This window comes from Stegodyphus dumicola, chromosome 1 (genome assembly GCF_044657685.1).
Source record: "Stegodyphus dumicola isolate Sdum_Otavi_A_Nest chromosome 1, ASM4465768v1".
Lineage (NCBI taxonomy): Eukaryota > Metazoa > Arthropoda > Arachnida > Araneae > Eresidae > Stegodyphus > Stegodyphus dumicola.
This window is the reverse complement of record NC_140768.1, coordinates 142,907,390-142,922,015: the sequence shown is the minus strand read 5'-3', so window position 1 is coordinate 142,922,015 and position 14,626 is coordinate 142,907,390. Positions and strand designations below refer to the sequence as shown.

The 14,626-nt window shown below is 33.3% G+C and overlaps 1 protein-coding gene across 3 annotated transcripts in view; it reads right to left on the bottom strand.

Annotated features, from left to right (window-relative positions):
* The window catches only part of aru (arouser), a 204,634-nt gene that overhangs the window by 53,772 nt on the left and 136,236 nt on the right, over positions 1 to 14,626 (bottom strand). For all 3 annotated transcript variants that reach the window (XM_085821476.1, XM_035357456.2, XM_035357455.2), the window contains one exon: positions 2,031 to 2,116. In XM_085821476.1, coding sequence (XP_085677602.1) covers positions 2,031 to 2,116 — 86 coding nt within the window. The remainder of the gene's footprint in view (positions 1 to 2,030; positions 2,117 to 14,626) is intronic.

The window sequence follows — 14,626 nt, the reverse complement described above, 5'->3', positions numbered from 1 at the left end:
TCGAAAACTTTGAAAGGCTGCATCACTTTTCAAATCGTTGCTACCATATATTATCGCCTTGTCTTATATTTAAAGAAATTAAATAATGAAGAATGCGCATAAACGTACGTATGTTTCTCGCATTGTGATAAAACAATGGTACCTAGAGCCATCAAAATTTGAATAACATAATCTTCGATAAAATATGGACATGTAGAAGCCCTAATTTGAATTTGAAATTTGTTTTATTATCGATTTCAAATTTTGTAACTCTTTAACGAATTTTTGATTAAAAAAACTAAACGATTTCAAAGCGAGCAATGGCAACACAGTACAGGAAGAAGAAAAAAAATTATCTCCAGCGCGCGAGACTCTGTATCGGAAATTCTAAAGATATGCTCATTTTAAAATTAATTTGTGATATTGCTGTTGAACTGAATTCTACAGTTTGAGTGCGCAGAACATGATATTTAATAAATAAAGGTAACATACAAAACGTTAGAAAAACGCCTCTCTGAACGTAATTTAAAATCTGAAACCTTTCAGGTTTTTTAAAATTTTATTTATTTATTTATTTTTGAAATTTTTAATCGTTTAATTTAATTTAATTTATTTTTGGAATCCTAGATTGTATACTTAAATTTTCGTACTTAATTTTTTTTTAATTGGACGTGATTTAAGTAAAACAAAACAAAAAAAAATAATAATACCTTATACATGTTACAAACATGTACGTAACATAATGACAAGTGGTATGACATGTAAACGGGCAACTTTATAGCGCGTTTATTATTTCGAATGATTCAGCATTTATGAAGTCAACAGGTCAGAAAAAATGGAAATATAGTCACAAAACCAGAAACTAAACCATTAAAACGTAGGAAATAAAACACAGGCCTAACACGAAAAAAAAAAGTCTTCAGTTTATGACCTAATTATTGTATTTGTATATTTTAACCTAATATCAACAAACGTCCTAAGGAATAACATAAATAGTCACTTATAGTTATAATAATATAACTATTAAAGTAAGTATTTACAACTATAACTGTTACACAGCTATCTTATATTAGCAAAGGCGAAGAGGAAAAAAATGTGTGTGCCGTAGACGCATTCAGCTGATCAATATTTACGGTTTCAGAACGCTAAGTGTTGCCCTACTTATTTTAATATTCGCTATGCTATTTATATTTAGGATGTAAATTGATGAGAATATCCAAAATGAAGATATTCGAATACGCTCCGGATATCTTCACTTGTAAAAACTGTTGCTGCTTGGATTTGTGGAAATGGTTCATTTCTGGTTAATAATTTTGTTCTTCTAGCATGCTTATACATTAAGTTTGTACGGACTGTTGACTGGAAAAATATTTCTGGAAAATATCAAATGTTTAATTTAATTATTCTTTATTTTGAAGCAGATGTTGGCAACAAGTCGTAAACCAATTTAAAACTGAATTCTGAGTTTTAAGATTTTATTTTGGAAAACAGGGAAGATGTTATTTTTATGCATTTAAAAACGCGAATTTTTAAGATTCCAGTAATGAAATCAAAAGAAGATTATAATTATGATTTAGTTTTATAATTTGCATTCTTCGAATTGTTTTTTTTTTTTTTTTTTTTTTTTTTTTTTTTTTTGCTAGTTTAAAAAAAATTATTAAATGAATCAGCTTTAAGACATGAGTTTGACGCGTTTTTTATTCAATTTGTTAGAGAATCGGGTGGGGGGGGTTACTAGAGGTTAAAATAGTATAATAACTATAAGGAATAGCTTTCTGAAAGTCACCTAAAATCACTTAAATATCAATATATGCGGCATTAAAAATAATATTCAAAAAATTAAAATTCGCGGATTTATTCTACAGTCGCGGAAAAATATAAAACATCCCTTAAAATTCGCAACGGAATAAAATTATTACTCTACGGGTAATAAATGTGGTAGTTTGTACGGAAAGAAGAAATTTTTCGTCGATAACGTTCCAGTGTCGCCAAATATCACCAAAGGCAACTTCGTATTCAAAACCAAAGGTTAGCCAAAAGAATTTGCTTACCTGGGCTGTAACCATTAGAAACGGAGTTCGTTTTCACATCGTGCCTTCTCTGTGGCGTCATGTCGCTCGAAATAGTATCGAAGCCACTGAAAAGAGGAAAAAAACAAATAAATATTGTATTAAAGTTAATATATTATTAAAAAATGAATGCCTTGTCCATATACCAGTGATATAAATAACACTGGCGCAGTTTTTTAATCTCGCCAAAGATTTTATCAGTTTAAATGCAAACGAAAAGAATATTTCTATTCATTCAATGATAGTAGTATTGCTAAATTTAATCGTCTGTGCAATAATAAGAAATGAAAAAAAATATGTGGTTCATAAGAAAGCATCGAATTTAAAGGAAAAGACTTAAAACCTAAATAAAAATCGTACTAAAGCAAAAAGTGCAAAATTTAACCATAAATTACATGTTTATAAATTCAATCTTTAAAACGATGATTTTAACACAATAAATTAACAAAATTTAGTTAACTAATGTTTTAATCATTAAATACTAAAGAATGAATAGTTTTATTGCGATTCTTTAATATACTTTTCAAGCAATCTCTATATCTAATGAAAGAAAGTGTCTCTCTGTGTGTGTCTTTCGTTTGTGCTGCACGTAAGGTAACAGACTAGGGCTACGAAATTTGGTAAATAGGTGCATCTAGACAAGAGCCAGTGCATCTCGATTTTTTCAAAATTCGAATAAGAGTTTTTAAATTTTATCTTTTTGATGAAATCGCATCATTTTGAATAGTTTCATTCTTTTAGAAATGTGATTTTGGTAATAGATTTTCATTCAATGCTTTGTATACTGAACTGCTGACTGTTGAAAATATGAGATAAAATATTATTAATTATACACGCAACAGGCACATCACAATCTTCCTATTCTGACGCCCATGTGTCTCGCGAGTCACAACAAAAAGAATTTCCTTTTTATCTCTCTCTCTTTATTACTAATGGCAAAGAGTTTTGTATATTTTGAATTACGTCATCCACAAAGCACAATTTTGATTGGTTATTGCTTTCAGACGATAGTTTCACTCTTTTAAAATGTGGTTTTGGCAACAGATTTTCATTCATTGCTTTGGATACTGAACTACTGATTGCTTTCTCTTGAAAATATGAGATTTATTGCTTATTTCATTGTAATTTTTTATTATGTTTTAATTATATATAATTAAAATTATATAAAAACGTTTTGTATGATTTTTTTAGGAAACAAAGTTCTTAACTTCCTTTATACCATTTGTTTCTTTTCTTTTTTCTGGTAAATTTAAAAGGCACATGAAGCTGGCCGCATAGTAGCTATTAAATAATATAAGAAGTTTATTTAAATGAACCTAAAATCGAAATCATTTCTTTACTTCTTTAAAAGCTTATGCAGAAACTTCATAATGGCAACAATGGTAATTGAAAAAGAAGTACGTTTAAAAATAGCAAAATGGCAACAACGTCAGACAAACAGGTAAAAAAAGGCTTACCTATTTACTCCACAGTTGTTAAGATGTATGAAACAGTATTGCATTTATTTTACGTTATGTGACTAATTATGAGTAATAAGTACACTCAATAAATAGACTATCCTGGATCGACAAATTTCGAGAAAATCTGCTCCATATATTTTAGTTTTCAATCAAAATAAGGCATTCTAACGATGAAACTTTTATTCTGCTGAACAATGGGTAAACTAACTGGAATAACAACGATATTTACTTTCATTGATAAAATTACCAATTTTTCATCCATTGCTTCTTTTCATGTGGGTTGAATTATCACAGATGATTGATAAGATCAAAACTCTTTTCTGATAATGAATTTTGTTTTTAACGTGTACTCCTTATCACAGCAAAGAATTCAGAAATAATGTGATTTGACCTTTATGAAAAGGAAACGTGTGATAACTTTCCAGAAATTATGTTTATTGTTTTAAAAAGTATGCTCGCATCCAAACAAAAATTCTTCTATAAAGATTTTATATCGATAAACCTAGTTTCACTTAATACAGTGGATATGATAGAGTAAAAAATGAATAAGATGTTACAAAAGACATGAAGTGAATGTCGAAATCTTTTTCGTTTCATTTCTAAATGGAAATTTTAGCCATTAGTCCCTAATGGGATATTAGTCTCAAAAGGGCATTTTCCGTTGAATCACTATTACACAGTGTATCGCTTTTCAGATTGCTGCTACTAAATATTAAAAAATTAAATATTGATAATCTGCATGATTGTATGCATGTTTTCCGAAATATGAAAAAACAACGGTACTTAAGAGTCATCAAGTTTTGAACAACGTGGTCCTCCATCCGAACATGAGCACCTGGAAGGCTGAAATTTGAATTTCGAATTTGTTTTATTATCTATTCCCTATTTTGTAAAACTTAAACGAATTTTCGATGAACAAACAAACGTTTTCAAAGCGAGCAATAGCAACACTGTACGGAATAAAACGCTTTTATCTCCAGCGCGAGAGACTGTCTATCAGAAGATGTAAAGATATGCTGTTTTTAAATATTTTGTGATTTTGCCGTTGAATTGAATTTTATGTGGTATGAGCGCAAAGAATGTAATATTCAATAAATAAACTAAGCACACAACACGTTAATTATAAAAAAGCAAAATTTTGTAAAGCCACCTTAGAAGACTGAACACTGATATGATGAACGGAGAAAAGACTGAAACACACACATCAGGGAATTCTAAACGTATGTTGCTATGCTGCTTTTAAAATTTTTAGCCCAAAGATGGGGTAGACCAAAAGGGCTATTAGTCTCAAAACGGCATTTTGTGACGTTTCTTTAAAAACAGCGAATCACTTTTTAAATTGTTGCCACCAAATATTATCGTCTGTATTATGTTTAAAGAAATTATATAATCAGGGATCTGCATGAATGTGTGCATATTTCTCACATTGTGAAAAAACGACGAGACCTAGAGGCATCAAATTTTGAATAACGTAATCCTCCACCCAGCATGGGCACCTGGACGCCCGAATTTTGAATTTCGAATTTGTTTTATTACCTATTTCATATTTTGTAAACCTTTAACGAATTTTTGATTATCAAGCTCAAAGATTTCGGAGTCAGTAATAGCAACACTGTACCGAAAAAACGCTTTTATCTGCACGCAAGACTGTCATCGGGAATTTTAAAGATATGTTGTTTCTAAATATTTTATGAAATTATTGTTGAATTAAATTTTATGTGGTTAAGTGCGAAGAACATGATATTTAATAAATAAAGATAACACACAGAGGGTAAAAACTTTGGCGTAATATAAAATCTGAAAGCTTTCGGATTTTATTTTATTTTCAGTTTTTGTAATTTTACTTTTGAATTGTATATGACGTAACCGAGAAGCATACGACTTCCTCTTATCGCCTTTTAAATTATACAAATTTTTGGCTGCATTTCATTTAAATTTAGTTTCTCGAACTGGTTTAGAAAAATAAATTTCTCATTCAATCAGTTCAGTTCTCACTTCGCGGCAAGGCAAAAATACAGAAAATCTCAAAACATTAAAAATTTTAAAACACAAAAAACCTAGAACACTAGATACAGTTAAAAATAGTTTAAAAACAACTTTTACAATTAAAATTAGAGTTTCCATGCCAAAATAAGCAATTAAGCCAATGGGCAGAAAGATAAAATGACCGTACTAGGAAGTATAATATGGAAGTCAACATCAGATTTTTACATCATATTTAATGCATGTGTGTTTTAAAATTTACATAAATGGGTTACTAACGTTTTTTCAACAAATATGTTTTTAATGAGAAACAAGAATTCTATTTTAATATTTACCGCGTTTAATTTCAGAAAAAAATGTAGCGCCGTTAAATGCATAATGTACTTTTATTTCCCTGACACAATTTACAAAACACACTTCTTTATAATAACGTTAAGCGACAAAATAAATAGCTTTTATTTGCCTAAGTACGCAAACTGTTTGAACTCAAACAAAGCAATAAATTAAATTTTTATTTTCCTTGCTTCTAAGCTTAAAACTTGGGTTTTATTTTCACTGTAATAAAACAAAAAAGTTACTTTTTATTCCCCTTAAACAAAACGTTTAACCTATTTCTACTAAAACACAGACATTATATTTTTTTTATAATCATGCATAAACCGGGAATAGATCTCAAGTAATTGCTTTTTTGTGCATATTTAAATATAAATACAATTTACATGCTGCAAATATTACTTAAATTATTTTTAAAATAAAGGTATGTATTTAAATCATCATCAAATTCTCTTTCGTTTATTTAAAAAGTTAAAGTAGAATGCTCTTGATTAAATGGCAACACTGTAAACAGAAAATGCTCTAAGTACTGCCATTCTGCAAAGCATAACATATTTGATTTAATTTTCAAACAGAATCAATCTGCTTTTGAGCTACAAATTAAGCGATTGAGAAGAAATAAACACCCTTCTGAATTACTTAAGTCTTTGTTTTACTTTGTCAATAATGAATCTAATTAAAATAAATTAGAATACATTCAATTTATTACATATCTAAATGATCACTTTTTACAAATATTTGTAGTTTAGCCATTCATAAAAGGTGTTTCTAACACCCTGTATTACATATGACGTAATTGGTATAGAATACTTTTTTCATTTTCTTCATGATGTTTAGCTTTTTACTTTTTTAAACCAAATTGCCTATTAGCCTCGAATTGAGATATTTCTTCCAATCTCTATAGATGGTGAAATTTCAATGGCAAAATGTAAAATATTTATCTTTCATTACTGAATCTCTCTGCTGTGGATTAACAAACTGAGTTGTTCGCAAGCAAGAAATGCAATTCTTAAGCATATTCTTTCCTTACTTTTGAAGTGAATTAAATAATAAAAGCATTTAATTCATAATCTATTTAATTAAAAATATTCAGTATTTTTATTGAATGGCGTTACAATCTATTTAATTAAAAATATTCAGTATTTTACTGAATGGCGTTTTTTAAGCCCAAAAGGGCGTTAGCCCAGATGGACTATTAATCTCGAAATAGTATTTTGCGTCGATACAATTAAATGCATTGTATCACTTTTGAAATTGTTGCCACCAAATATTATCGCTCTGTATTAAAGAAATTAAATAATACAGAATCTGCCTGAATATATACATGTTTCTCGCATTGTGAAAAAAATAACGGAACCTAGAGCCACCAAATTCTGAATAACGTAGTCCTCCACCCGAATATGGGCACCTGGAAGCCCGAAATTTGAATTTCGTGTTTACTTTGTATTTCATATTTTGTAAAATTTAACGAAATTTTTATTAATAAACTCAATGATTTGAAAACGAGCAAACGATTTGAAATTGCTATGAAAATGATACTTAATAATAAAGCTAAATAAAAGATAAAAAATATTAATTTAAAAAAAAATCTGAAAGCATTCAGATTTTATATTACTGCCAAAGGGGCGTTTTTAACGTTTTGTGTGTTAGCTTTATTTATTAAATATCATGTTCTTCGCACTTAAACCTTAAAATTCAATTCAACAGCAATATCCCAAAATATTTAAAAGAGCATATCTTTAGAATTTCTTATACACAGTCTCGCGCGCTGGAGATCATCCCCCCCCCACGAGGATAGAGTTGCCATGGCTCGCTTTGAAATCGTTGAGTTTCTTAATCAAGAACTTATAAATGCTTTAGAAACTATGAAATAGATAACAAAACAAATTCCATATTCCAAATCTGGGCTTCCAGATGGCCATATTCGGATGGAGACGTTTAGTGAAAACGTTTTTCAAAATTGGATGGCTCTGGGTACCGTTTTTTTTAATCCCAATGCGAGAAACATACGTACCTTTATGCAGATTCTTCATTATTCAATTTCTTTAAATATAATACAGGATGATAATATTTGGTGGCAACAATTTAAAAAGTGATTCGCCGTTTATAGTGAATCCACGCAAAATGCCAAAACGAAATTAATAGCCCTTCTGGGCAAATTGCCACTTTGGGCTAAAAAAGGATTATTAGCAGCAGACTGGTAGACTGAGTTTAGCGAGAGCGTAAAAATTCTTAACAAGCCATTTCAAGCGACCGTTAAAATCTAAAATCTTTCCGAATTTTTTAATTTCATTAATTTTTCTTGGTCTGTTTCGAATTTTTAAATTTATTTCTGCTTTAAGGGTGCGGATTTTAATCTGAAGTTTTTTATTTCTCAGTCGGATTATAATTATATATGCTCTACTAATCGGCTGTATTGTTATGAGATATTACGTAAATATAAATTTTGTTTTATTTAAAAGAGATATAGAAAATTCGTACAATTTTAATGCATTCTCTTGTTGCCATTCTTACCATAAATCGTTATTAATCTTACAGCGACTTATCAAATGTCTGCGTTTTGTTTTCCCCTCGACAAGTGGTATTTAGTATTTTGAATTAACATAAATCTAAAGAAATTCTAATAATTCTAAGCGTAATTTTGAGTTTTACCATCAGCTATTAATGATAAGGACCTTGGCCTAACCTTATCAACAATTTAGGAAACTGTAATTAAAATAACATTGCATTTTTGGAATGCAAATTAATCATATTATATTTCATTAAAATGTGGCCTTCGAACATGAACAGACCGCCCATCCATGACCTTCACTCCAAAATTATGCATCAACTTAATCATTTCCTAGGAGGATGTTGGCAATGAAATCTAATATTTTAGATCGAATTTCTTTAATCTAGAAGTAATGAATAATTAAATCAATAAAGGTCTAACGTGATTCTTCATATTTCAGTTTAATACTGAAAAACTAATTATTTTCATTCTAAATTGATAAAAAAAGTCTGACGCAGGTTTTTAACATCACCAAATTAAAATGCAAATAAATAAATGCTACCATTATTAAGCAAGAAAAAAAAATTTACTTAATATTATTAATTTTAGGTTCCTTAAAGCATAAGAATGCCGTATTAATGTAGAATTTTAGTGTAATATAAAATACAACGTTTAATTTTAGCGTAATATAAAATATAATGTATTATTTTATATAACGCATATATAAAATAAATATAATATAAAATACAATGTATAATTTTATACAATGTATAATAATATAAAATATAATGCATACAGGAATACAAAGATTCCACTTCAGTATCATTGAGAAAATGCAGTTCAGATACAAAAATGAATAATGAAAAATATTTCAAATTTAAAGCCTCTTTATTAAACGTAAAACTGAAGAAACTAGAAAAGACATATCAAAATGCTACAAAGCGTCATTATATCATTACTGCTACGAATTTTGTATATATGTAAAAAATTTTGGTGAAATTATACTTGAAACTGTAGTATTTTTTGTACACTGTAGCACGAAACGCTTGAAAGAGCGAAGTTCTGTCGGAAAAATAAGGTTACAGGTGCAAGACTAACATTGACGCAAATGTCTATCTCGTTAAATCGGCGAGATGTCACCAAGCCGTCGACGGTTTTGACGACTTATTTTTATCGTGAAATTTGGCGAGAAATCGCCAAAATTTCGACAAACTTGACGACCATTAGGTAGCATTTTTGTCCGGTCCTTGTTCACGGCAATTGGTACTGTAATTGAATAAATGTAATTGATCCCTATATATGTAAATATAATCGCATCCTACTCTCATATGTAACTTTAACCGTATCTTCCTACTGTCGTATCTGGCGTCAGAATTGGCGACGATATGGCAACATTTTGCTCCGGTCCCTGCATAACTGTAATTGGTACTGGAATTGAATCACTCTAATTGATCCCTATATCACCGTACTATATTGATACGTAATCGCACCCGGTTCTTAGATGTAACTTTAACTGTATACGCCTTTCAGAAATTTCGAAAAATGGAATTAGATTTACGTTACTAGAAATTTTTCGGCGGCCGGTGAAAACTATATAAGAGCGAAAAGTCCATCTGCTTTGAGTTGTTTAATTCAACGTTGAGATCTCCGTGTGAGCTTGGCCTTTTAGATGCGCTTTACATTACGCTGTGTTTCATGTTATTAGTTGCTCGAAGTGCTCATGTAATTAGTTAGTTAGTTATATTAGTCTAATTACTGATTGTGCTCTATGGAGTATTTTGGAAGAAAGTTCAGAACTGTAAAATGTTCCTTTTCACAACACAAATTTTAACAAACTGTCATCAGTTCTCTATGCATTCGGTCCGTCACGAACTCGCACGCACGCAACATTATTTTGAAATGGCTGATTTTGACACAGGGATTTCATATACAGAGCGCGCTTAGAACTTACCGCATATAAAACTTAAAGTTCAACAAAACAACATTCTTTTTTTTTTTTTTTTTTTCTTAGCCTGCTACATAGAGAGCATACACGAAGTTACTGTATACTTAAATTTGAGTATCACAGACAGCTATTTCAGTGTAGTTTTAGTTCTGGTGGTGTTGTGGTATTAGTTATGGTAATAATGAATGGCAACATTGCTTTCATGACAAATATGCAAATGAACATTCTTATTTATAGATGTTACAAATGTGGTTAATATCTCAGCTACAAGACGAAGGGATCATGGATCGTGTGGGGTACAATAGGACGCGGTTCCATCCCATATTGCTCTTATGGTGCGCCATCAACTTAATGAGCAATTTTCAGACAGCTGGGTTAAGCCAGTTCTCCAATGTCTCCATCCTAAGTGAAATGGCCCCCATGAAGCTCGAACCGATTAACACCAGACACATTCCCCAAACTTCTTTGTGGAGAACAATCAAGTCCATGTTCAGTACAGATGACGATTTACGCAAAAGCATAGATAAAACCTTTCGAAAGATAACTCCTCTACTCCGCAATATGTCAAGGAGGAGATACACCTGTGTACAGCGAGATGGAGAAGATACAGGTCCACCAGTGGAGGATGCACGCCCTACTCCGTTCAGGATATACGTGTACAGCAAGATGGGGAAAATACAGATTCACCAGTGGAAGATGCATGTCCTACTCCGTTCACGATACATGTGTACAGCAAAATGGAGAAAACGCAGATCCACCAGTGGAAGATGCATGCCCTACTCCGTTCATGATACATGTGTACAGCAAGATGGGGTAAAATACAAATCTACCAGTGTAGGATGCATGTCCTACTCCGTTCATGATACATGTGTGCATCAAGATGGAGAAAATACAGATCCACCAGTGAAGGATGCATGCCTTACTCCTTTCAGGATACATGCGCACAGCAAGATGGGCAATGCAGATCCATTGGACGTATAGTTCGCATATAAGAGTACTAAATAAATAACGTTACACTGAGACTGCACTCTGTGAAATTCAAATCTGTGGTACGGGGTATGGGGACTTCATGGACACTACTATGTACAGTCTTTGTAAGTCTACACAATATTTCGCACGTTCAGACAGCTGCTTAGTTCTTTTATAGAACTCGCCTTTCGGAAAAATATTTAAAGCTATCGTTACTATTTTCTGAATAACAGCAGAGCTATTACAATAGTTTCCTCTGAGGCGAGACTTTATTTTATGGCACCTTTGTTAGATTTGAGAGTGTCTGAGTTATTGTAACCTCTACAGCTAGCTCTGTAAATTCTAACTATCAGGTTCGTTTTCCGAGTTATTGAGATGGAAGTGATATTTCTAGGTTCACTGCGGACAAGAACTCAAAAAAAAAAAAAAATAGAAAACATGTCTCGTAACGAGTTGCGAAAGCTCAAATCGACAACAAATAAATCTGAAATGTGTTTTGAGGTAACCTCTGATACAGAATTAATACTCAAGAATTTTTGTGAACATCGTTTTAACATTATCTGCTACTTATTAACAAAGACTGGCAACAAGTGACTTACAGGACCATGAATTCGGTCTGGATAAAATTACAACTAGATTGTTTTACAGGCAGACATTTTGACGGCTTTGACAATGGGGAATTTTTGTTATCAATGATATGTTGTATTTTAGGTAATAATAAGTCCAAAGAGGCTGAGGGACTATTGTTTTCGTTTTGCGATTTTGCGTCGAATAACTCTGAATGTCCGTTTCGGTTTTCAAACTGTTGCCACCAAATATTATCGCCTTGTATTATATTTGAAGAAGTTAAATAACAAAGAATTCGCATAAATGTATGTATGTTTCTCGCACTATGATAAAACAACGGTATCTAGAGCCATCAAATTTTGAATGACGTAATCCTACTGCGAATTCGGTCATCTGGAAGCCCAAATTTGAAATTTGTATTTTGTTTTATTACCTATGTCATATTTTGTAAAACTTTAACGAATTTTTGATTATCAAACTCGAGAATTTCAAAGCGAGCAATGGCAGCGTTGTACAGAAAAAACATTTTTATCTCCATCCCGTGAAACTGTGTATCGGAAATTCTAAAGATATGCTCAGAAATTATTGTGAAATTATTTTGCGACATTGCTATTCAACTCCATTTTATGGTTTAAGTGCAAAGAACATGATATTAAATAAATAAAGGTAACACACAAAATGTTAAAAAAACGCCCTTTTGGACGTAATTTAAAATCTGAAACCTTTCGATTTTCTTCTTTTTTCATTTTTATTAGGCTGTATTTTTTCATAATTATATTTATGACCACGTGTTTTGTATATAGGTGTTTATTTTTTGTGTACGGAGGTTGTAAATTAAATAGTGGCAACTTAACCTTGAAACTCGCAGAAGGGCGGGCATGCGCAAATAAGATACGAGAGCAGTGAGGTGGCGCTGTTGTCGAGATGTAGAGTGCAAAGAACAGTCGATCTGCTTAGAAAGGTAGTTGTTGTGGGACGTTAAAGTGAGAAGTTTCGTTTCCATCGCTCTAAAGCATGTTTTCAAAAGGTGATCAGCGGTCGTGGCTTAAAATCGAGGTTGCCCGGGACAAAAATACAACAGAATGCTATCGAGGATTAGTGGAAGCCTGTGGCACAAATGCTTTACCGTATAGGACAGTAGCACGATGGGTTCAAGCATTTCGTTCGGGTCGGAATGAGACTGCGGATTTGCAACGCACAGGTCGGCCCTCCATTCCTCAAGAGCAGACTGACATCCTGAGCGGTCTCCTTACCATAGACCGCCGATGGACTGTCCGAGAATCATCCTTGGAGGTTGGTCTGAGTCATCAAACGGTGTGGCGCATAATGAAGAAATCTCTCAACATGAGGAAAATTGCTTCCCGCTGGGTTCCACATCGACTAACCGAAGTACAGAAATGGCACCGGTATGCACTGGCTGGCACCCACTTGGAGGGATACCGCAATGAAGGAGACGCATTTCTGCAGCGTATTGTCGCCATTGATGAGACATGGGCATGAGCATATGAGCCTGAATTAAAGCGTCAATCAAATGAATGGCGTCACCAAGATTCGTCACGTCCACTGAAATTTCGACAGGGACCCAGTCGGGTGAAGGTTATGCTGATTATGGCATACGACTTGGACGGAGTGATTCTTACACATGCTGTACCTGAAGGACAAACTGTCAACGCAAATTACTATTGCCGATTTCTACAGCACCATCTGCGTCCGGCTATGCGGCGCAAACGTCCACGTTTATTGCACAACAATCTCCCTATCGTATTGCATGACAATACTCGTTGCCATGTCGCAAACAATGTCATTCTCCTTTTGCGACGGTGGCAGTGGGAAATCCTGAAACATCCTCCCTACTCACCCGACATGAGTCCTTGTGACTTCGATCTGTTTCCGAAGTTGAAGGAACCCCTCCGAGGTCACCGATTTCATGACATTTCATCTGTACTCCACGCAGTAGGGCGCTCGGCCGCTCACATCAACAATCAACACCTTGCCACTGGTTTACAACGGCTTCCCGACATTTGGCGAGAGGTTATAAGCTTTGCTGGTGAGTACATAGAAGGAATGTAATGCAATTGTACTTGTAAGTTGATTAAAATTTGATTTATATCACCTTCCTCGGAAAAAAGCGCCAGGACCTGAAGGCTTAGATTATTCAATCATCCATACAGCTTATAAAGCACGCCCCTCCTTCTTTAAGACCTACTTCAATCAACTTCTTCATCAACAAATCTTTCCAGCAGCCTTCAAAAGAGGACATGTCGGTTTCTTTCTTAAAAAGAATAAGAACCCACAAGACCCAAGTTCTTACCGGCCCATCTGCCTCCTCTCTGCTTTAGGCAAGATTTATGAAAAACTCCTCGTTAACAGGCTCAAGCACCACCTGCACAGAATTAACCATCTCAGCCCCCGGCAGTATGGATTCCGCACAGGATTTTCCACGACACATGCCCTTTACAATATTCAGGATACAATACTACGCAATAAAAACAGCGACATGCACACAGCCTTCATTTCTATAGACCTAAAGAGTGCATTCGACACCCTCTGGTGGCCAGCAATTAAGCAGGCCCTCAGAGGAGCACACTGCCCCTCCAACCTATTCAACATCTTCAACAGCTACCTCCACGACCGCCATATTCAGTTTGTAAATAACGACGGTACGACATCCAAGGTACAAGAAAAAGGTTGTCCGCAGGGGTCCTGTGCGGGACCGACACTCTGGAACCTCACCTTCAATTCAGTCCTTGAAACCAACTGGCACAGCATACAAACATCACTGCTTATGCAGACGACGTAGCCCTGCTCGTAAGAGGACGCACCAGGAAAG